General features: G+C 34.7%; 1 protein-coding gene and 2 long non-coding RNA genes across 3 annotated transcripts in view; 1 reads left to right on the forward strand and 2 right to left on the reverse strand.

The window, feature by feature from the left end:
- The window catches only part of LOC106470004 (RING finger protein 166-like), a 41,977-nt gene that overhangs the window by 7,075 nt on the left and 9,520 nt on the right, over positions 1-25,382 (reverse strand). The window contains exons 2-4 of the mRNA XM_013930524.2: positions 24,640-24,799; positions 4,198-4,419; positions 1,396-1,503 (exon numbers count right to left, since the gene is read on the reverse strand). Coding sequence (XP_013785978.2) covers positions 1,396-1,503; positions 4,198-4,419; positions 24,640-24,799 — 490 coding nt within the window. The remainder of the gene's footprint in view (positions 1-1,395; positions 1,504-4,197; positions 4,420-24,639; positions 24,800-25,382) is intronic.
- LOC111088436 lies at positions 4,426-21,825 on the reverse strand. The gene is made up of 3 exons (XR_002612962.1): positions 19,657-21,825; positions 8,567-8,659; positions 4,426-4,783 (listed from the first exon to the last, which is right to left on the reverse strand). It is a non-coding gene; the product is annotated as an uncharacterized LOC111088436 (long non-coding RNA).
- On the forward strand, positions 12,811-24,145 carry LOC111088437. The gene is made up of 3 exons (XR_002612963.1): positions 12,811-12,824; positions 16,163-16,165; positions 24,062-24,145. It is a non-coding gene; the product is annotated as an uncharacterized LOC111088437 (long non-coding RNA).

Below are 25,382 nucleotides of genomic sequence, written 5' to 3' on the forward strand. Positions count from 1 at the left end.
CCCTCTTGCCACACCCACCTATCACATCCTCTCTTTCAAAATTTGTTGATAGTTCTCTCTTACGTTTCATTATATATTACCTATAACCAAATAAAAGTCAATGTTTTCATCTATAAAATGACTTATTATATAATGTTGTGATCTGAACAGATAATTGTCAGTTTTGAGATTTAGGAGAAGTTGTCTACTTTTTGCATGTTTATATTCTTTGGTGAATTATTTAATTAAGTAAAAATTATTAAATGCATTACTATTCGTAGTATAAAAAATTAGGGTTAACTCTCTTTGAAACCCTACAGCAAGAAAAAAGAAGATTAGTTAAGTATTTTATTTCTTGCTTTTCATATTTTTTCTTTATGTATAATTATAAAAGTAACTAAAACCTTAAACCACGGATCTTTTAAAGTTATTTAAGACTAGATTAGGTAAAATAATTCATAATAATAATAATATAATAAAATGGTTCATGACGCACACACGTGAGCAGCTAGTGGATAATGTAAATTGTAATTCGATAGTGTAACGTGACCTGCATGTTCTCCGAGTAAGTTACAACTTATAATGGCATGGATAGCAGTTAGATACAGTTCAAAAGGCAATAAAACAATAAATATTAATTATAAATAGATGTATACTGTTAAAAACTTAGAGCTACTTAGGATAAATAAATGTAGTTTCATGTTACAATTTGAAGTCATTCTAGAAAGAAAAAAGGTAATTTACGTTTATTTCGATTTTTTTTTTTTTGGTGGTTACAAGGTCAGTCAAATTGACCAATCCTGTTTTGAGATAAGGTAGAGAAATTAACAGATAAACTATAACGTTTTATTGAGAAAAAACATTTGAAATGCATTTAGAAGGTTTAGGGATTACACAAGAAAATTTGAGATTTTTGATATGAGGAAAAGTATTTTTAATTTTAACATGAAAATTACTTTGCGCATGGACTATTCCAAATAAATACTCAATATATTCATGGACAAATCATTATTTTATTTTATTAACAATACTTCACTAAGAAATATGACTTTTTATATGTGAAAGACTGCCAAATTTCGGGAAGATATACCCACTATATTGAGAGTTATAAGTATTAAATCTCTAAAGACTTTAAACAAGTACAAAAACGTCACATGGTTGATCAAATTGGATGAGCCCATATTGAGAGTGTTGGCAGCCACAAAAATGGTTAATAGTGGTCTAAGACTTAATTTAAAAAGTTGCTTTAGCACTCTTTTAAATAGAAATTTCAATGTTTCACCTCAAAGATAAATTAAATTTGATGCATTGAATCATGCTAAAGATACCTAGTGCAGTAAATGTTAAAAAGTACTTAAAGAAGCAGAATATTCAATGCTTTATATCACTAATAAATTATAAATGAGTGGGACTTACAACAAAAAATTCATATTCAAACTTGTGTCGAAGATTAAGATGAACAATGAAGTTAGCACTTCTTTTCTTAGGATCACCCCATGGCATGGAAGCACAGACAGGACAAACCTATAAAGATAACTTCAGATAAGTAAATACAGAATAAAGTTTAATGGTTATTAATAAATAAATAAACCTATATCATTAAGCAAAGATTGAATAACTAAGACAAAACATCCATTTAACCATTTCTTACATTACTAATGGAAGCAGCCAGTCAGGATATGTTTACATTTTTTACTAGCTTACCACCAATTTCTTAAGATATTAAAAACCAGACAACTCAATTTAATAAATGTGAAAAGTAGGAGAAATACCATATAATCATTATTTTGGTGTAAATATTACAAAAAAATTAAATTAAGCTTAATTACAATTATTAACAACCTCCTGTAGCAAAGAATATTACACATACTTAGAAATTGTATTTACATATTTTCAAAATGCAACATCCAGTATAAATGAAAAAGTTTGTCTGATTATAATCTTCAATTTTCACAGACATGTGCCTGCTATACACATGTGATACATCAATATGATCTGCTGAAACTAAAGGAATTTTATTTTGCTCGAGGAGCAATAGGCTTAACTTCACAAAAAATGCAATACAGCATAAATGCAAACTTTCTTACTAACTAACATCTGTCCAATAACTACACTATCCTAATTCAACATTTTAATGTTGTTCAATTCATTTCCAAACTTTAAAGAAAATTCTAGATGCCATGTACTTATCACCTAATACTAAAATTTCCTCTAGTATACAATATGAACATTTAAATTATCATTTATTTACTAACTGAATTAAATGACTCAGTAAGGGGAAAAAAATTCACCTTAAAAATACAGCATTGAAAATAATACACAATAGTATCTTAATGTACTTGTCTATTAGGTTTGTTTACAATCTACATTGAAATATTTCATTATTTGAATTTTTAATATACAGTGATCATATTGTGTCATTAAGTTGTTGAGAAGTCTATCAAAATATGTACTTGTATTAAGTGTTATATATATTTTAACAAATAGTCAGGAACTTGATTCAGTTTTGAATAGGTGAATTCATAGTGTATTACCAAATTCCAATTTGATTAGAATGTGAATAAAATCAGATATTAATTTCAATATTGGAGTTTCATATTACATCAGATATGCTTAGCTACAAATATTTACAGTTCTTACCTCAAGTAGGCCTAAATGGTGGTGTACAATTGTAAATTAACCATTTTGTTATACATATACCAGTGTACCTGGAAAAATGAAACTATAGAAAATAATTGTGTGAAACTTACAAACTTCTATATGAAAGTAAATAATCTTTGAACTTTCTATTTGTTAACAAATCATCAATTATCATTTCAAAGTAAGTCTGTGAATCATATGTAAACTTAAAAATACAATTCAGTAAGACAAAAAAGCACAATAATATGGTCAAGCATCAGAAACAAAAAGTGAGTAGCATATAAAGAGATGAACGATTTTGATGCTGGAAGTGCTGAACATGGAAAACCCAAGATGTCCTATATAATGTACATATTATGTCCTCCATGACTGGGGATGTATATGTGACGTGTGGCAACACCTCCTACATCTAATTTCCCCAAAATATCATCTAACATTTAAGTTTGCAACTTCTCACAGCTTAAGTATTTAATAGCACAGAAATTATATCTCTGTGAATTGCTGCATGTACAATTTTTTTTTTATCATATTAACAAATAAAAGTACGAGCCTTTTCCTGCCTGAACAGTGTTCATGACAAAGGCCAATTTCATAACAAACCCTGAGGCTAGTCTAGAACTAATACTTTCTATAAAGAGAAGTTTGTTAAAAATCAATTATGATGTTAATTTTAATTAATTACTTAAAAGTATTTAAAAGCTAGCACTAAGCTTAAATTTTTAAAAATGTTGAATCATTGTTGTAGCTTTCCCTCTAATAAAAAAAATGTCACTAACAACAAAATAAAAGGCTTACATTATTCTTACTATTAATATACAAATATCATTCTGGCGCAGTCAAAATCTGTAAACACTGCTAACTACATGGGTGCCCACAGAAATATATTCAAGGGGGACAAAACATGTATATAGGGGATCAGCTGTTACAGTATAAGACAACAGACTAAAAAATATGTGTTATGTGTGCTTAAACACAAACACAAATTTACAGCTTTAATAAAAATTATTGAAATATTTAGTTCACCTATGATGTTAAATTTACATCATAATACATGCACTTTTTTTGTGAAATGTAGAGGTGAGGGGGTAAATGTCTCCTTTTGCCCCTTCCAGCAGGCATCCATGGCTTACTAGTGACGTACTCATTTAAAGCATGGGAAGTCATACACTATATTGGCCCCTAGGGATAACACAGAAGGGTCAAATCCAAACACTCACTCTCTATGTCACTCCCTAGGGGGCCTAAGGATATATGCTGGGTTTGGAGGCAATTGGTTCAGCAGTTCACCAGTTATCAATGGATAAGCGTACACACAAACTTCTGTCAAATAATGGTTTAATAATGGCAGCACTGATTTTTCTGGTACTGGCTCTCCTCCACATGCACTAAAATCTGTCTTTGTTCAAGCAAAACATCTAATGTGCTTATAGTTTTGAGAGAGCCATCTTGAAGAAAAATCATAAAAATTACAATAAATAAAAATTTCCCTTACGTACAGAAAGAATTAACTCATTCCATAATAGTTAGTCAACATTAGCTGTGTTAATGAACAATTATAAATGTATATCTATGGCTTACCACATTCATATTTTCCCCCACATGTTTCTGACTGCAGTGATCACGTAAGCTATGAACATTCAAGTCCTTCAATGAACAGTAAGGACATTTAAAGGTAATTCTATTTGGCTCATCTGGCAGCACTGATTTTTCTGGTACTGGCTCTCCTCCACATGCACCAAGCTCCTCGCTGTCTTTGTTCGAGCAAAACATCTGATGTACTTGTAGTTTTGAGAGGGCCATCTTGAAGAAAAATCATAAAAAAAAAATGTGGGGGGAAAATGATTGATATTACAAAGAATAGTTACCCTAATGTATAATTGCAGGCCTCATAAAATATATCAATTTTTAACCAAATTCTTTTCACAAAATTACAGGAAAATAAAGAAATTATTTCCCAATACCTGTAATGATCAAAACCTTCATCTGAATGATTTTACCATTAAGATGTTGAAATTAGCTATTAAATACTAGTGAGTACTTAGCTGATGAGGCTAATCCACTGGTAGGACCTGCCACAAGCCACATTTTTCTATGATGATGTGAGGCTGCACTGAGTTTATTACAGTTCGGAGTAGAATTTTAACCTGAACAGGTTTTTTTTCACCTAAAAAAGCAACACTTTATTAGAGTATTCAAACTTACAGTTGTGTTTATTTTATATGAAATTACTAAAACTGAGAAGGAAATATTATGTTTAATCTGAGTTTAAATTAAGCAGGTATATATATATATATATATAAATACACCTCGAACATAGAGCTAGTACTATATTAATTACTTTTGGAACTTAGCAAGCAGTAAATCAACAATTATTAGATTACACAAACATTAGGCTATATAGTAAAAAAAATTCTATGATTATGATAGCACATGACATATTCTACAAATCCATAAAACACAACAAATACAGTATAACATACAATGGTCTAACTTTAATTAAGGAAGTCAGAAAGCAAAGAGTAAATGTAAAAGAACATAAAAGATACATTGTGTTCTTTATCAAACAAAAATAAAAAAACTCTCAGTGAGCAAACAGACAAGTGAGATATAAGAATATCTGGTTAGCATTCAATACTGTGCATTCAAATGTACATAACTCTGGAATTAATATTACTTTTGCATATTAATGTCTCAACCAACAGATTATTGAATTACTGCCGTTACCAAGTAAAGGTCTCATACAAAGCTGATTTAGTCTATTCCTTTTCAGTTTGATTTTTCTAGAAAGTGCCAAAGAATAGTTCTGTAACAAAATGCTTATCTTTGATTCTGTAGATTTTCTCAGCAGTCAACTTCTAATATTTTTCTTGTATTTATTTTTTCTTGCCATTTCTAGCATGATCTGAGTAGTGAATGCTTAATTAATGTACAATAAAAACTTTATCTGGCATCTTTGAATCCAGAAAGCTTTTGTAATATGAAAGTTAAATACCTCAAAATAAAAAAAATGATCATTTTATATAGTTTAGTGGCATTTCTGTGGCTTTATGTTATTTCCTGCCAATAAGACTCAGTCTTTAGCTGCCTGTTACTGTGACTTACACTTAAAATATTGTACTTATAAATGTTTTTATGTAGTTTAAGGATTTTTATAACATTTATTATTGTTTGAAACTGTTATTATCACAGATGATGTACATTATATTAACAGGGATCAAAATTTTTCTTGTAAAATATTACAAAGAAAATGCTTTCATAACTGGAATTTTCACCTTTCTGAGACTGCCTAAGACTGGTACATGCCAGATAATAAAGCTTTTGCTGTTCTGCCTTAACTGCTCATTCAAGTTTTGCATTGGATTCTTTGAATGGAACTTCACCAGTTTTAATGCTTCGTGTTGTTTCTTTTTTATTACTAGAAAGCCACTTTTCTTTATCCAAGATTATTTTTTTCTTTCTTTCTATGTTTTCAAGGTGGAAATATGAGGGCACTGGCTTTTTCAACTTTTGGTCTCCTTTTTCTGCATGCAGGTGTTACATAAGAATACGCTGCACATGACTGCCTAGTTGCTTGGATTAACTTTGGTGTGAGGACACCATGTGTGGACCTTTCTATCACTTTAGAATATCTTTTGTAACATGTAATACTATAATCACTGGAGTTGACAAGGACCTTCTTTCAGGAGTAACAGTCCTATTGTTAGCAGGTAATATTTGCTCCACATCAGCATCCCCATATGGTACTGTGATATATGTATATATATCATGTATTTCAATATTCTTGTAATATTATAATATATTCTGAACTCATTCTTTATTATGAATAAATGCAGCTTTCTCATTACACATGGTTGAGAAAAACTGCTGATCTTGTTTCAAGTTACCTTTGTTCCTTTGTTGTTCTCAAAAGTAGATGGTACCTATTACCACCCAAGAAGAACATACCTTAATATGACATATTGTGTACAGATATCAATAGCAGTGTCCTCCAATGGTTTTTCAAGTGATATCTATAGGTAATGGTGCCACTTATGTTGTAATAAAAATAACTAGTCATATGGGTAGCACCTGTCACTCAGGGTAAATGCAAGGTTTCTTGTGAACTAAGGAACAATGCATTTAAACAGTTCTGTATATGGTTTTAGCTTAAAGAGTTGAACAGAGAAGAGCCAATAAAAGCTACTGCCCCATGTAGATAACAGCAAGTACATACACTGCGTTTGTTTTCCATTGTAATAATAAACATCATTCATTTTGTTTCACCTTCTGTCCAGTCTTGCTGTTCCATTTCACATCGACAAATTCATACTTCATACCCGATAAGTTATGTGAATCTCTTGTTATATACTGAAACTATCCGATATACCTCTAAACACAATTAAGTTTCATCTGGATATACCACATAATGACTAATGCACCAGTGACTATTATACTTTGATTCTTCCATACAGTTTCATCTTAAGCACTTTACTCTAGTGAAAGTCTACTCTATTTTCATCCCCATTGTAACTCCATCAGATATACTCTCTAACTGGTCTACTACAAAAATACCATAATTTTCCTCTCCCTGCTTGAGACAATCAGTGGCAATAAGAATAATGGCTTTTTCTGAGCTTTTATCCTTTTTAGAGTCTGAATGAACACTACTCAATTGTTTCAGCAGTTTACTGTCAATAGGAAAACATTTTAATGCCCAACATAGGCATTTTTTCTTGATCATGTTTCAGGCTTGAAAGTGCAGTTCTGGTTGGTATCCCACTATCCATTTCATCATCACTACGACAATGTTGTTTCTGACTTCAACTTCTTGAAGAATCTGTTTTCAGTTCTACTTGCTTTGATGATTCTCCTCATCAGTGACCTAACCTTGTCAGAAGGAGAGATGTGAAACACTGAGCATTTGGTCTAGAAAATTTCCAGAAACTGATGAAAGATTAGTTCCATTGAAAATGAAAAAAGGCATATAGATGAGAACAATTTGTTTATCTTCTATTTTGTTTCTGACTTTCCTATTCTTGTACACTCTATTTACCTCTTTTATGGAGCTCTTTGAAGTACTTTTCACAGCCTGCAACTGTTCAAGAATTAGCTGTAGTGATGGAAGTATGGTGAACAATCTATGGCTTGGACATGTCTGACAAAAAAGTGCTTATCCAGCTGTAGTTTTTGCTGAGCTTCTTGAAAATCTTTTTTTGCTGTTGAGTGCTTGAACTAATAACACAAGTCTGTAGCAAGTTCTCCTACACTATTGCCATAAGTATCCAACCCTTTCCCAGAAGGATTGTGACTATAATATCCAATGGTGACTTCTGCAAGTGTACCAATCTCAACAAGCATTTCAATGACCATTCTTTCAGTTGCAATGTTCACAATGGGTCATCAGCACAGAGATCCTTTAAATCTTTCAAGGGTAGTCCCTCTTTTTGTAAGGTTTTGTTTGCTCCATCATTAGTCGTTGCATGTTGCATAAATATCAGTGTTGTTAGAAACTTGACCAGTGTCAAACAAAAATGTCAATTTTTCTCTCTCCCCCATCACAATGAATGGTATATTCACTTTGTGAAGTAAAAATATCCTTGACCTTCAAACATTGTGTAGGATCAAAGAGTGCATTGTCATGACCTTTTAAAGCATTACATTCAAAATTCAATCAAACAAATTTATTATAAATATGTGTTAATAAACTTGGCATCAAAATGTACTTTATAATTGAAATGTTAATATAAGTTTTAATTTCTTAATTTCATAAGGAAATAATTAAATAAATTTCAATCTTCACTTCTCTGTATAATGTGACACTCTTTTGCTCTAAATAGTTGATTTTAGTTGTTCTTTTCCCCCCTGTACGATCTTCTCAGTTTGTCATAAATTACACACTTATATTCATGACATCAGAAAAACATATTGGTTCCATAAGTCTTAATATAAAATGATAAAACCCGATAACCCGAGCATTTTCAAAAGGTGGATCTTTCTTCTTTATAGTACAGATATTTCTGAGCCACAATGTAAACTTATAGCCTCCAAGCTTCTTGGTTTACTAAAATATAGGCAAGAAAGTCAATGTTACATTCCACACTCCCACTATCACATTTTACCCTTAAAAAATGTTAATAATTCTCTCCGACATTTGATTTTAGAATATTTAAAACAATAAAAAAAGAAGATTTTTAGTTAATGATTTTTTTGAGCTAGCTCATTCTGATGACAGGTTTTAAATTACTTACCCCAGTTTCTTTGTCTACCATTGTGGTATTCATATCAACTAGCTAATGGAATTACTTAATTTATTTATAGCTTACTTAGAAAACCAGTTAAATTACAGTAGTTTTAGTACATTATATCTTCTGTACTTCTACCATTATTACAAAAAAAGTAGTTTTAAGTTTTGCCAAAAGCCCAGAAGTAAGTACCAAGCTTCTTGTTTTACATGTATATTTTGCATTTACTGTTATAAAAATTACTCAAATGAAAAAATAAGAGATGTATAATAAAGGTTAAATAAAAAACTTATATGAAACAAAAATTAAATAAACAGCATACTCATGATAGCATGTGCATATCACATACATGATTGTATAGTTGGACAACTGTACTAGTAACTTGATCGTTTGTTTACATAAAGCTGTTCTACTGTGATAATAGCTTTTGCCATACTCTTAAGAGGTTTTACAATACAGCTAAAAAGCAAAAAAAATTAATTGAGTAGCAATTTTGAAAATTATTAGCTTTAGCTGTAAGAATAAATAATCTGTTACAATATGTAGTCAATCTAAAAAAAACAAAGGGTGATTTAGATTTATTTTGTATATTTTTCAACTTTTCATTTTACCCTTCACTGCTGATTTTCATAAATTTAGTGTTAGGATAGAGAAAACAACAGATAAAATATTAACATTTTACTAAAAAAAACTTGATATTCATTTAAAATGTTCTAAAGCTTATGTAAATTAAATTAGAAACTGTAAGATGACAAAAAAAATTTTATTTTAAACATAAAAAATCACTTTATGCTCAAACTGCCTCAATAAAGGCTTTGTAAATTGAAAGACAAATCTTTAGAAAAAAACTTCATTAAAAAATATATTTCTTGTTTTCAAAAGACTTCTAATATTTACTAAAAGTTATAGTTATACTTAAAGTTATAGTGTGCATACTTTTATAGTTACATGGCAGTTACAAGGTTGGTCAAAATGACAGAGCCCATATATGGAGAGTTAATCAATTAAGCACAAAAGTATGGATCAAGATCATCTGAAATTGTGAATGATACTTCTTAACACTCAGTGTAAAATCACTTGTAACAGCAGTAGGGAACATTAATTGTAAAAAGGCTGCAAGATGGTTACATGATGCCAGTTTGAGTAACCAAAGATTTCAGCTTTTGTCACTCAGTCATTGTATTAAATAACAGTAAAATTACTTTGTTAATCAGATGAAGATTAGCATTTTCCTACACTGAAAATGTATTTCCAATAGATACTTACCTCCTTAAACAAATTAGCTTTTCCCAACTAGCACTGCCCTTTATTGTCACAAATTTTTAATGCACACCACTAGCATTCCAACTCTCACTTCTTTATATTCACATGCAAGTGATCATGCAGCAGTTTTTCACCAACAGAAGCAATACACCACTCCCCTATCGTAACCAGTGCCCTCTTCACATCTGCACTTGTTTATCACTTCACCCACACCATATATCATCGGAAGTCGGGAGGCTTGGTGCGAAATGGGAGATAAGATAGGTATCTATCAGAAATAGATTTTCAGTGTAGGAAATATCTTACCCCCACTCATAAAATAGCTATAACCCCACATTGAGCTGATGGAGGGCCAATAAAAAATTATCCCCCTTTAGGAAGCACTCAAAGAGAGACCAGGAGGTATTGAACCAAAAGAGAAAACATCACACCTCAGTGAGAGACCACGTCACATCTGATCTGGGTATACTCTTCACCCATTTTATGACTGTGTTGCAAACATAAAAGGAGGAAAAACATGCTGGAATCTTAGAATATATGTGACCAATGAATGGGACTTTTGGGTGTTAAGTGGCTAGGCCACAACAGACCATAGTGGTAGTTTGACCTCATCCAATCTGGAATGGTACATCAGATCCTGTTCAACTCAAAATGGGAACTGGTGGGAAAGACTAGCTATCATACCAAAATCTGCCTCCACATGCACATGTTTCCAAGACAACCAACCCAGATCCACTTGGAACCAGCATCCAGCAGATGGTAGGAAGGTGGATAGCCCCGGCATGATGACATCTCCAGTCCAAAACCTGATGGCAATGGGTATGGTACTTCAAGTTCGTGGTAGGATGAGATCCAGCCATACACAAGTGGGAAAACATGCTGCATCCAGCTACAACCAACACCAGACCTGCTGGGAACTGACATCCAGCAGATGGTAGGAAGAGGGACCACAAACCTAGGGTGCTACTCCAGTCCAGAACCTAGCAGCAGTGGCCATGTTTCATGCATTCCACTGTAAGAGGAGGAATACCAGCCAGCACACATATGATGAATTACTTAGCTGGACCATCTACAACCAACACCACACCCACCAGGAATGTACATCCGAATGATGGTAAGTAGGAGGAAGTCTCACTCTAAAGGGCAAATCGCAACTATAAATATATCGTTGTGACGTGGGGGAGTACTTCAATCAAACCTGGTGGCATCTGGAATTATATATCAGGTCCTCGGTAAAAATAGCATCATGCCATCGACACATGATTTTAATTGTTAATGGGCTATCTCCAACCAATACCAGACCCACCAGGTAGGAAGGAGGAATGCCATGGTAGGAAAAAACACTCAGTCAGATATATACACAGGAATACAGTGAAGTGCTACAAACAAAACCTTGCAGCAACTAGAATTGTACATAAGGTCTACAGTATAAAGTGCAATATGCCAGCGACACCTGCAGAATGTCACTGCCCTACTTTCAACTGAGGGGTATGATTCATCACACAGGAGGACAGGCCTCCATGGTCCACCACCCCAGTGGCTAGGAACTGGAAAGGATTCTCACACTCCACTAGAAGAAAGTGGAGAAAAATGCATTGGAGAATCTGGAGGACTGTATTACTGGAGACAGTGCAATGGATAACTACAATACCTTATTTTGAAAAGCAGAGCTACCACATTCAACCAAAACCTGGCAGCATCTGGAATTGTACATCAGGTCTGCAATAGGAAGATCTCAATGCCATGGAGCATCAGAGATGGGCAGCAATTTCTGTCTGCTTTACTCATGTTAGTCCATGAGTGTACAGTATGGGACAAACATATCTATGAAGCAAAAAACCACTAGAGAGAACTACTAGCAGTCCTACGGAACACCCCATCTCTATAATAGTTTACTCAGAGATAACAATAAAATGGAGACACACAACCAACACCTGGCAGCATCTGGGATTATACATCAGGTCTGCAATAGGAAGGGCCACAATGTAATTGACATCGAACATGGTCACAGGATGGACAGTGCGAATTTTCTAAAAAAGAAGTATACCTGGTTAGACACCACTTGCCACACAGTGGGATCCACAATACACTAGTCAAAAAAGCCCCTGAAAAAGTAAGAAAAGTGTGAAAAAACACCCTTCCACAATTCCAAAATGCAAAAATTAAACAAACAGTAAAAAAAAGTAAATATTAACTTAGTAGTATAATGGAAAATGCTTTAAATTTGAGAGCAAAAACTAGCACGTCTGTGAAGAGGGTGCTGGTTATGACAGGAGTGGTGTTGTGCTCCTATTGATGGAGAGCTACTGCATGATTATTTGCATGTGGATATGTAGAAGCGGAAGGTGGAAGACTAATGGGTGCATTCAAAATTTGCACCAAAAGAGGGCAGGGCTAGTCAAGAAATGCTATTTTGTGAGAGGAGATAAGATATTGTATCAGAATAGAACCTTATGTCAAGGTGCTAGTGAAAAAGTGTGGCTGACCTTTAAAGAACTTAATTTTAACTATGCTTAAATTCTTTGCATGCTGATGAAGTTGTTTAATGCAAGATGTTTTACATGGTTCTGACTTGTTACATAGAAAATAATACCTAGAGAAGATATTCATAACAGGTTTGCACAACTAACCTATCCTGAAGTCCTGACAACCATGTTGGCTTAAACAACCCTGACTAAATTTTCTTTTTTTTTCTCCAAGTATCTATCTATAGCTTTCAGGGTCAGTTTGTAATTTTAATATCTTATTTATTTATTTTTAACCATATTGTTTCATGCATTTCAGCACTAATTATTTTTTGTCTGATTATTGCAAAAACCCTGTACATGGTGATGTGGATCCAAATAATAATCCAAAAAAAAAATGCAGTATTTTTTCAGTTTCGGTCATTCTAACTTAATAACACTTCTATTGACTTATTTTAAGTGATCGTTAATATTACTCATTACCTAAGACCTGAAAAAGATATCTATTATAAAAGAAATAAATTCCCACAAGATACATATTTATAAATGTTTCTGTAATGTTAACACCTTCCTTTCTTAAAAACGTATTCCAGATAAAACTTTTCTCTTCACAGCCCTGATAGCTATTATCTTGCACCACTGATGAAAAGTATTCCCAGCATAAGATTTATACAGTCTCCTACTGAGTGATGCTCCACTAGCCACCCTCCCTAAGTTGGTGACACTTTCTGTGACTTTTCCTTTTCTGACAGTATATGATCAGAGAGAAGCTAATCTTCTTTTAATTTTCTTTCTTTACAATGTAAGATTCTAGCTCTCAGTTCTAGGAGAGGTGAGCAGCATATCTGAAGGTTAACATTTTTCAAAAATGAAAATGTATTTCTGGTAGACACTCACTTCCTTTCACATCTAGTTTTCCTGATTCAATGCTGCCCTCTATATGAGAACATTTTCACTCACCACTTGCCTTAAGGCTCTCACCTAATCTCATGTATTTCCACATGATATTGCTGTGTTGTTGCATACAAATGAGCATGTGACAGCCATTCACCAATAGAATTGTGACACCACCTTCTAATGCAGCTATCTCCCTCTACATTTATTGTTTAATCATCAGTTTAAGATTAGACAAGAAAGTAAGATGGACTGGAAGTGGGAGAATAGGTGAGTATATATCAGAAATGCATTTTCAGTGCTATAAAATGTTAACTTCTGTACTCTATACTCACAACTAGATAAAATCCCAGTGTAAAATTTTACTTAGATGTTCACCCTTCAAGAAGTGCCTGAAGATAACCTATGAAGTGCAACACCCTATACCTTGGAACAGTATAGGGGGTACACTCGTGGGAGACAGCACCTCATCTGTATCAAGGTACACTCTTCACTAGAAAGGAAGGGAAGGGTAGAAAGAATAGGCAGAAGATACAAGCACAGTCCAAAACCTGCATCAAGCTCTCGGAAGTGCTATATGTGTGTGTAGTGTGGCTAAGGCACATCAGATCAGGCAGCACCAGGAATTCAGCTTCTGGGCCACACTAGAAGGAGCATCCCTACCATCTTCATCTCAAGCCCAGTAATGGCAGAACAGGAAAGTAACATCTGCCCAGCAACTGAGTGAAGACCACATGGGAGAACCTGATTTCCAGTTAGCAGTAGTATGGAAGAAAGCCAGCCAGAGGGGTAAACTGTACTACACAGACAGAACACCACCACCCTACTCTTTACTGAGTGGACTTGGTCACATTAAGGTGGCATCCTCCATGGTTCACCATTCCAGTGGCTAAGAAACAATGAGTGGCAAAGACTTCCATGCTCCACAAGGAGAAAAAGAGGGGGATAAAAACACAGTGGGGAGTCCATAGGAATGCATCACCTTAACCCAATCATAACAATGCCATTTTTAAATTCCTTTCTGCTCATGTTATTGAGTTACATTCAAAATTTAATTAAATCACTTTACTATCCATGTGTGTCAATGAAATTAATCTTGTATGTTATAATTTAAATTTTTATGTTATATAAGTTTTAATTCCTTTGTTTCAAAAAAATGTTTAAAAAACAATATTTAAACTGCAATGTTCTTCTCATGTGATTCACATGCTATGAAAATTCTTAATTATCACAGAGGATATTTTGAAATAGATGCTTTATCTTGTACATGAGTGTCTAGACAGTAATGTACATCTATTTGAACTATTGACACATAAGACACAGAGTCTTTTGGCTGCATGCATTAAAAAGAGCAATAAATTTTGCCAACCCTTGATGGGTGCCATGCCCACCTTCTATACTTTATCGTGATATTTACAATGTAGTTAGTTGACACAAGTGTATATAGTCGTTAGAAAGTGCTCAGTTTACACTATAATCCACCAGTGGTTAATTTGAAATTGATGCACAGTTTTCATCATGGGGTGTATGTAACTGCCTGTAGTATTGTTGACTGCTTGATTGTCTATAGCACTTACAGTGATTTCTCACTAAATATGCTATAGATATAGAGACAGTTAACCTTTTCGCATCAGGCTAAGGAGAAACTGAGGATCATAGCTTTATGATGGTCCACAAGAACGAAGTGACGTTTCTTCATAAATTATAAAATATAAAGAATTGGAAAGAAAAATAAAACATTAAAAATAAACTATAAATGAAAAGGTACAAAATGTGAAACTGCATATGACCAAATGAAGATATTTTAAGATTATACAATGGAGAGTTCAAAGGTATGTACATATTTCTATTTCTTGATTTAAAAAACTTCCTTGCAATGTATGATAATGATGATGATATTTAGAGTTAGTGATAAGGTAGAGAAAATAGAAAATTAAATATAAACATTTGACCTTAAAAAACTTTTGAAATTAATTTATGAGGTTGTGGAGATTATGCAAATGAAATATGAAAACTGTAAGATAAGAAATAGTATTTTTTATACTTTGTATAAAAAGCACCTTGCAGGTGAACTGTTAAAAGTCCGAGGGCAAATAACTGCATGAAATAACAAATTTTCATTAAAAATAGTAGAACTAATAGTGGAACTAAATAGCTTTAGAAAATTTCTTGTCAAATTTCAAACAATTTCATCCACTAGTTTGATTTTGGAAAGAGATTTCTCATGAGAGTTACATCACATACTTTTTATGTAAGTAGGTCAATACGATAGGGTTAAGACAATAAAACAGGTGACTACAAAAATCCCATTTCTAAAAGCAAACCAGCATTAGATTTTTAAACTAGGCATGGAGGATAGGCTAGAATCCCCTACTTGCTTTACTCATGCTGGTCCAACAATGGGTAAAGTCTAAATCAGGCCTTGTTCAGGAGAATAAGCACCAAGAAGATACCTCAAGCAAGCTTGTGGAACATCCCATCTCATGTGTGAATGCTTAACTGGGCCAAAATGTTCCTACACTGTGGAAATTTTGGTTAAGCATACCTTGACAGGCAACATTTGTCAGGGCTTTGTAAAAAAAAGAAAAAAGAGTAAAAACAAAAGAAAGACTTCTCCAGTCAGAGATGGTATGATGTATGAAGAATAGTGACTGAAGGCAGTCCATAGCCTGATGAGGAAGAAACAGACAGGTGATGGAGATTGTGTGCAACACAGGTGTGAGAGGTCATTCAAATGTTAACCCAAAAATTCTCCAACAGACAATGGAAGTGAGCAGCTAATGAGTGAGTTTGGTGATGAATTTGATGAGAAAACAGCTGGAAACACCAACATGCTTCTCCATCCAATGAAAATTACACTAAATGGATAAGCTGTCTGATCCATCCAGTGGAAGTAACAAGAGAAATATTGAGAGTGGATGAAGAATTCCATGAAAGGAAGAAGTGTGGGCCAATTAACAATGGACTGCATGAACAGGACAGAGGAAGCAATTGGGATCTGAATGGAAAAAATACAAGTAATGGAAGGAAGAGATATAGGGGTGAATGCATTATAACCCTATATACTACAGACAGTTTATGGAGAAAAGCAAGATCCAGATAGAAAACACTAAAGAAGTAACAGAAAGCAAGAAAAACTGAAAGCATACAATTCAGAACATTGATGACCATAGGTGAGGAGGAGAAGAAAATACAGTTTAAGGGACAGATGGTATAAGGAACAAACAAAAGGTTCAAAGGAAGATAGAGTAAAAGCATGAAGAACATTAAGGATCCAGTCAGGAAGGCTAGAAGAATGAGAAGGGCTGGGGAGGAAAAGACCCAATGTAACAGGACAACTAAACATTAATTGATAGAGCCTCTTGGTAACCAGCAATAGTCAAGACTGACCAGCCCTGGTCAAAAAGCCATGTGAATAACACAAATAGATGAGCCACAGAAGGACAAGAAGGTGAGAAGGATAGAAGCAGAGACCAGTGATGATAAATACACCACTCTCACTGATAAACTTCTAAGGAGGACAGGCAAACAGAATGAGAGAGAAAGATGGTTACATATGGAAAAAAAGAATCGTGATCATCCTGCAAGCGACTGGATAAATTCCACACATAAAGCTAGAGTAACAGCACATCTGAATGGAAGCGAAGGCAGAAGAAGAAGGGAGAGTGAAAAATGAAGAGGTTCAGCAGAGGAAACTATGAATGAGCTGGCAATACGGTGCCACCAGAATGGCCCAAGAAATAGCATCCTGAATAAGGGATAGAACTCGTGGAAGGAAATTAATAGGGGGTAAAAACAAAGGAAGAGATCAGACCATTCCTGACAAATGAGTTCACTATCAGTGCCAATGTGTGCAGAACATAAGACCCAAATAGGAATCAATGTATGAAGTTCTTGTACAAATGCAAAGCCATAAAAAAAACACTGGATTGGGGCCACTCTGGAAAAGAGATCCCAAGAGAGGTTCCGTTTATTGTGTAGAATCCACAGTAAAAGATGCAGGTGAGCATGACCCAAAGAGATAAGGGGTTCCAAGGAAGTCCAAGTCCCCAACAGAGACTGTATAATGATAAGGAGAGGACAGAGCTGTGGAAACCAAATAGTCCATAGCCCACAAACACTGTGGATAAGACTGTGCCTTGCTGAGATGGGAAGTGAAGAACACACCCAAATGAACCAGATACTGGATGGCGTGAGATGAGACTTTTTCAGCTTCGCTAATCAATCTATTCCAGCTGCCTCCTAAAGAAGAGCATGGTCAGAGGAGTCCTGTTGGGATGAAAATAAAAGAGACTATTCATCTATATAATGGTGGAATCTCAATCCCAAGCCATGAACGTGATGATCGAAGGCACACACTGTGCAACAAAAAAACATACAGGGCCAACACCAGACCAAAAGTAGAGCTTGAAACTCATCTGTGATGTACAAACCAAAGATAAAGTCTGGAAGCAGAGGAGATGAGTATTGAAAATATACATCAGAAACATCAATATTGGTTATCCAAAGCTACAGAGAAAAAGACCATGGGAGAGAATAAGAAAACTCATCAAGGTAGACCAAGGAAGGTCAAGAAACTGACGGAGATAGGACAGAATGATGACTAGATACCAATTACTAGTGTACTCGGGTATGACAAACAGATGGGAGAACCACTTTCAGTAGTATCCTTGGCTAAAATGTCTGACACTAGCTCAGAGAGATGCTGCTTGGAGACACGATCCCTTGAAGGAGGAAAAGGAACAGAAGATAAGGGGGAAGAGAGGGAAAAAAAAAAGACAGACAAAACCAGTATCCCCAATGGTCAGCCACAAAAGAAATCCACAGATCCACAAATCAAGCCAAATGGGCCCCCACTGTTACTGAACCCAGACAATAGATAATGACGAGACTGTCATTACTGAAAACTAAGGTTGAGGAGGATGAGGCATACCAACACTAGAGTGAAATTGAGACAAAACACTTTTCAACAGGTATTAAGAAAAGGAGAAGAAACATAATATTCTGAGGGTAAAGTAAAGAATAATAAAAAATAGAAGAGAGTGAAAGAAGGTAACAAACCTGAGAAGAAAAGTCATGGAAGGATGCAGAATGTTGAGGTCGATCCACATCTGCATTGAAAGAATTGTTTGCAAATTTAGGCAGCAGGAAAAGACTGCTTAAAATCCACGTGCTTACAGACAGGAATTATAGGAGAAGAAAAGTATGTCAAGATTTGAAAACAGCCCAGGCCAGGTGTAAGGCTCCACCACCCACAATGCAATAACCATCATGTCTCCTGACAGAAAGAGAAGCACCCAAAGCCATTTTGATAGTCAGTCTAAAGTGAACAAAGTCCAGATGTTCAACACTAGACAGTGTGGAAATGACCATCTCTGTGTAATTCATGTTGTGGAAAATAAGAGCCACAAAATCTGCAGAGGTAGAATTGTGTGAAAATAAAACCAAAAAATATTTCCACAACAGATGATTTTGTAGATACTTCAACCAAACAATAATGTTCAGAAATCTCATGTGAACCAAAAAAAGACATATCTTAACATATTACTGTCAAATTGAGAAGTGATGATTGAACAATAAGTATAGAGAGAACCAATTGCAGTAGGAGGCAGTGTTGCACTCCTGTTGGTAGAGGGTTATCACACTCTTATTTGCATGCAACAATATCACGAGAAAAACATGTGAGATTAGGTGGGAGCCTCAAGGCTAGTGATGAGTGAAAACATTTGCATATAGAGACCAACACTAAATCAGGAAATATATGTTAAAAGAGGTAAAATATTATATCAGAATTAATATTTTTCTTACCTGAAAATTTATTTCAGATAGATACCTCTTCACAGACCCACCCACCTTTCATCTCTAGTTCCAGTGTGTTTCTTTCATTTTGTTGAGAATGAGTCTTTGTGAGATGCTAATGGAGTCTACTCCATGTAGAAGATGAGTCACCCTCCTAAAGTTGGAGGGGTTATCTTTTCATACTGACTGTATCAAAGACAGGCATAGTACACATTAATACTTTTAAGGGTGGGAATTTCATTCAAACCTAGGTGGATGCACAAAAACTTTATGGTAGTGGTGCAAGAAAATAGCCATCAGTTCTGTGGATAGGTGTGTAGTGTTTCTGAAAGATTTTTCCGTAATCACAATTTTTAAAATCAAGGTTCATTTAAAAAAAATATTAAAATCCTTACCACATTTGAATTATTTTCTTCTTTCTTTTAAGTAGTACATCCATCTTTTTTCAGTTAAATAGCAGGCCTTGTGGCAGGTCTTTCTCAGTGAAATACAAATTATACTGTAGTTGAATGAAAGAACAAAAAATAGAAGCATGCACACACACACTAGGCATGAAATGTCTCCAAAAATATAGGAATTCAATAAGATCAATAATTTGGAAGTAAACAAAGACTTATATTTCCACAGACACATCATAACACAGTAACTGCTACACACACAGTAAAACTATAAAAGATTTATTGAAGCAAAATATTTCAGTCTATAACTTTAATTAAAACCATTACTTTGTTTCTTGTATAAATTAAACAGCTACATCTAGTTGCACTAATGGCTACATTTCTGCTACACTGTTTGAAAATGGACTACATTTTAACAGTTTCTAAATCTTTTTTTGTTACCAGAAAGCAGCTCACTGGCTCCTTAAACTGTCATGGACCATTGAAATGCAAGTATATTGAAAAACATTATGATTTACATGTGAATATTCTGCCAGTTTTTGTTTTCTTGTTTGTTTCTTTTCATGAAATCCCACAGACTGGCAAGGTGGTTGTGACAGATTGGCACTGGTCTGTAAACAGTGATTGAGAAACACTGCTCTATAACTCTTATACAACCCTTTTAATTAAGTCCTACAGGTAGTAAAAATCAGGATAATAACGATAAGTCTCTGATTTAGAAAGCCTATTATAATATTTAAAAGCATGAAGTCATGGACTGGGGTATGAAAATGTTATTGTGAAAAAAACTTGAGTTACATTAGAATAATGGAACTGGGAGCAATCAATATAACCTTGTGTTGAGGTTCTACTTATGTAAACAAATAAAAAACATGCTGCTCATCACATACTTGCATAATTTCAACTGAAAGAAACAATTCTGTTTTGTAATCTTTTCTTAGACGACTTTTAGAATAATAAGTTCAATTTTGGATTATTCACTGTAGACTACAAAGAAAGGACTACTAGAGTAGTTTAAAGAATAAAAGATAAATCTCATATTTTCTTTAAAATGCAGAATTAAATTAACTGGATGTGAATGTCTAGAGGTTTGTAAAACTGCCTATTAATAGTGTTTTATTTTGGGAAAGATAAAGTTACAAACTTAATGCAAGCCTGATTTAATATAGAATTATTTCTTATTAAACAGATTATTGGAGTAAATGTTACACTGTATGTATTGTCAGTTTGGATCCATTCAAAGTCTTTCTATGACTTTATGAACAAAAAAAAGGATAAGTTTAGATTACTGAACCAACTGGCTTTCTTCCATACATTTGCTTTGTAACTAAAGTTTTATTTAACACTAAGAATGCTTGAAATGTTACATCAGAGTATTTATTATAACTTTTTGAAGTTAAACATAACAAACTCACAGTTTCAATACATGGGGCCGAGACTTTAATAAATGACACAACTGAACTTCCAACTTCTAACTGAACAATATAATCTCAACTCAAGAGGTTAGGAAAAATAACCAGAAATAAAAACCTAACTTTGTAAATTATCATAAGATCTATTTCTCGCTTTCCATATAGCAGAGTTACGACTTTTTGCAGTGTTACATTCAAAATTTAACTAAACATCTTTATGTATGCCGATAAACTTAGCATGAAAATGTAATTTATTATTCAAATTTTAATAAAAGTTTCACTTTCTTAATTTCAAAAAATATTTAAAAAATTTAATCTTCATTTTTCTATGTCATGTGATGCATCTGATCTCCAATTTCTCAAAATTAGAAATTTATAACTTGAATAAAAGGCTACTACAGTTTCCAGTCAATTATAAACACAAATCATACAAAATTACTAACAAAAACCTAAAGTCTGAATTTCCTACCTTCCTGACTTGCTGATGTCAAACATTTGTCAAACCTACTGGAGAACCCATCCGCTCTCTGATTTTTTTACAGGGATGATGAATATGTTTATAATCAAAATAAGTTATAATTTTCCTAAATGAAAATGTATATTGGATAGGTACTTCCCTCCGTTCACAAGATTAGCTTTTCTTGTTTTGTGCTGTCCTCTATATGTGAACTTTTAACAGAAACACATGCCACAATCCTTCATCCTCCCTCTGTTGGAATCCAAAGTTCCAACATGTCTCATGGAAATCACCATGTGTCACCTCTCCACCAATAGGAGAGCATTTCTAACACGTGACACATGTGACTCCCTCTACACAGCACTACCGAATTATCACTTCGAAGTTTGGCTGAAGAGGCGAGCACCAGAAGATTGTGAGGAGGACAGGTAGGAAGTGTGAATGGAGGGAAGTACCTATCAGAAATACATTTTCATTTAGGAAAATTATAACTTCCGATAAGGTACTCTCCCTCCACTCACGAGATTAGCTTGAATCCTACATTGAAATGGAGGAGGGACCGGTGCAAGGGAAGCACAGGCATATCCCCCAAAATGAGAAGAATAGATCAGATGATCTGAGGAGAGGTACCGCACCACATCTGAACCAGGTATCTCTTCACCAGGAACACTGAAATGATCAAGAGGACCAGACATGGCAGAACATTAAAGGGAGCACATCCACATGGGAGAGGATAGTTTAGCAATGTGGAATTAAACAGAAATCAAAATCATTCTATCCCATGATAGAAAGTGGGCAAGTGAGGGTGTGTCCCATGGTGGAGAGTGGCTAGGGCGTGACGGACTGTACTCGGTAAGTCAACTACATCCAAAACCTCACTCGCTGGGTACCGACATCCTCACAGGGGTAGGATGAAGATAATTCTATCTTCACCTCAAGTCCCAGAGTCAAGAGAGAATCTAACATTTGACTCCAGGAACTCACAGGGTAGCCTAATGTCAGGGATCCAGGAATGGGTCATTTGTAATCCGAGGGAAGTCCATCGCATGCACTCAATCCCCGCTACCATGAAACCAGCCCAAAATGATCCCAGGTTGGTAACAACCTCATCACCCAATGTGAGAAAACATCGGACAGAAACAGGCCACGTAAACCTTCTGCGACCCACAAAACAGAAGACAAGTAGAGAAGGGAAGATGGACAACCCAAAACCTGTGAGGGGACTTATGTGACTGGTTCACTTGATCTCCAAAACCTCACTCGCTGGGTACCAATATCTGCGTGAGGGTAGTTGGAGGGCACCCAATCAGAGGGATGAACAGCATTTAGGCGTTTCATCTCCGAGGAAATAGTCACTCATCTGAAAGATCTTGTAACTCCCTCTACACTGGCAGAACAAAAGTGTGGTGGAGAGTCCATGGGACAGCAACACCCGAGACAGTGTAATGGGTGATCATGAAACCCTATTTTTAAAAGTAGACCACAATGATGTATTCAACCTAGGCATGGCAGGGATGGGCAGCAATCCCCTTATGCTTTACTCATGCCATTCGTGAGTGGTACGGTCTGGGACGGAAAATATTATGATGCAATTATCACGACAAATTCACACTCTAGTGATCTTGTGAAACATCCCATCTCAAGGGGAGCATACATAGCCATGTAAAATGTATAAGAATTAACATGGCTTTCAGTGCAGATTTGAAATCAAGATGTCTGTGAATGTTGATAGCCACCTAAGTGTAACCCATTCCGAGTACAGACTACAACACTTGGTCAGGCACCACTCGCCACAGAGCGGGATGCAAAATGAAGCTGAAGCAAAGTCCCCTGAAACAAAAGAAAGCATTAGTGAGGGTTTATCTCATGTCACAGCTGCACCAAAGTCTGTAGAATAGCCATAGGTAATGGGAGATGAATGTGTGTTGAGTCATCCACATGACTAATCATAGAATCTCTTCTAATGGCCAACAAAGATGAGAGGCAAAGAAAAAGGTAAAGTGATGGATTTCATGTGAGGAAACATGAAAGAGATCATGCTGGTAAGGAGACAAGGAAGAATTGGCCAACTGGATCAAATGCAGAACCCAACTGCTTAGGGTAACTGGGGAAAGATGAGGGTAAAGATGAGATATAAAGGACAGAAAGATAGGGGTAATGGAGAACTGACCTTTTCAAACGGCAGAGGTCTTAGGAAGGAAAGTACGATCCGGATAAAGGATAAGGTAGGAGGAGTGGTACAATGTCTTGGTAATGTCAAGAGCAAAAATATCTGACCTACAATGCCCACAGGGTAGGAGGAGGAGGAAATATGCCTTCAAAGAGAGGTGAAACAGGGAACACATAGACAGAGGTCCGAATGTAGGAAAAGTGAGGGCATGAAGAACCACATCAATGTCCCAGTCTGGGAGTGACTGACACCTTGGTGGTGAACAGACCCAGAAGGAATGGATCAACAGAAGTTACCCAAAATCAAGGAGAATGAATATTCCCAATCAAAGAGCCACATGAGAAACTCCGAGATACAGGCAAGCATAAGCGGGAAACATGAGGAAGTAATGCTTTATTAAAATGCTAACTCCACAACTATGAAGTGTTGGAAGTCCTTTGTTGTCCTTAAATGTTATATGTTACGATAAGAAACTAAACTAGTGACTACATCTGATTGTTATTTCAATTTTTATATTTCTGTAATTATTAACCAATCTAACCTTAACCTTACTGTGGCCTGCCAAGAATTATGATGACAATTTTCATTTTCTGATCTATTCTAAAACATGGAGAAGTGGAAAGGTTTCATTTGATACATGTGCATAAATTCTATTTTAACATTTAAAAAAAAAGTGATTAAATGTGATCCTATTCTACAATTAACTAAAGTTTTGCACTAAGATTCAATTACAATGCTGGTGAAATATTTTATCATGTAATGCTCTGATTACTAAGCACGAATAAAAATCACTACATGATTGAAAATTATATATAAACAACATTAGTCATTCATAAACTAAATACCTTGATAACTACCTAAACTCTATGCTCTTAATTAAATAGTGCTTGGCCTTAAATATCTGAAAATGTCCATAAAACAGTAAAAGTAAAAAAAACAACCTGTTTATTGCAAACCACACATAATCCTTTGTAAGTTGAAATCATCTTGTTAATGTTATGTGCTTTTCTTTTCTTTTCAGGGTCAAAAGATGCTTTGCATGAAGGACATATGGGTGTGTTTTCTTCACTCTCATCACTCACTAAGCAGCTGTCACAAAATCTGAAGAATGAGGAAACAAATAATACAGAAAACATTACTTAATTGTCACAAAACTTTGATAAAGATGGTATTTCTGTGTGTTTAGTCTAATATATGTAAGATCTCCAAGTTTTAATTCTAATATAAAAAGACTGAAATATTTTAAATTGAAAATTGGTGACATTCTTGAAAATTTTTTCAAAATATTTGTTTTGCTTTTAGCAATACAAGCTATAAACACTAATAACTATTATATTTAATTTTAGTTATTGAAGTGAAAAACAATCAAGTTTCTCTGTGTAAATAGAAGTAATTTTTATGGGGTAAAGGACATGTCTCCCCTGTACTTTTTCAAGAATAGAAGTTATAATTTTCCTAAATGAAAATGCATGTCTGATAGGTACTTCCCTCCACTCACAAGATTAGCTTTTCTCATTTTGTGCTGCTCTCTACATGCAAACTTTTTCAAAAATGCATGCCACAGGCTTTCATCATCCCTCTGTTGGAATCCAAAGTTCCAACAAATCTCTCATTCAAATCATCATGTGTCAACTCTCCACCAATAGGTGAGCATTTCTATCACGTGATGCATGTGACTCCCTTT

The sequence above is a fragment of the Limulus polyphemus genome, unplaced genomic scaffold (genome assembly GCF_000517525.1).
Source record: "Limulus polyphemus unplaced genomic scaffold, Limulus_polyphemus-2.1.2 Scaffold3767, whole genome shotgun sequence".
In the NCBI taxonomy this organism is placed as follows: Eukaryota; Metazoa; Arthropoda; class Merostomata; order Xiphosura; family Limulidae; genus Limulus; species Limulus polyphemus.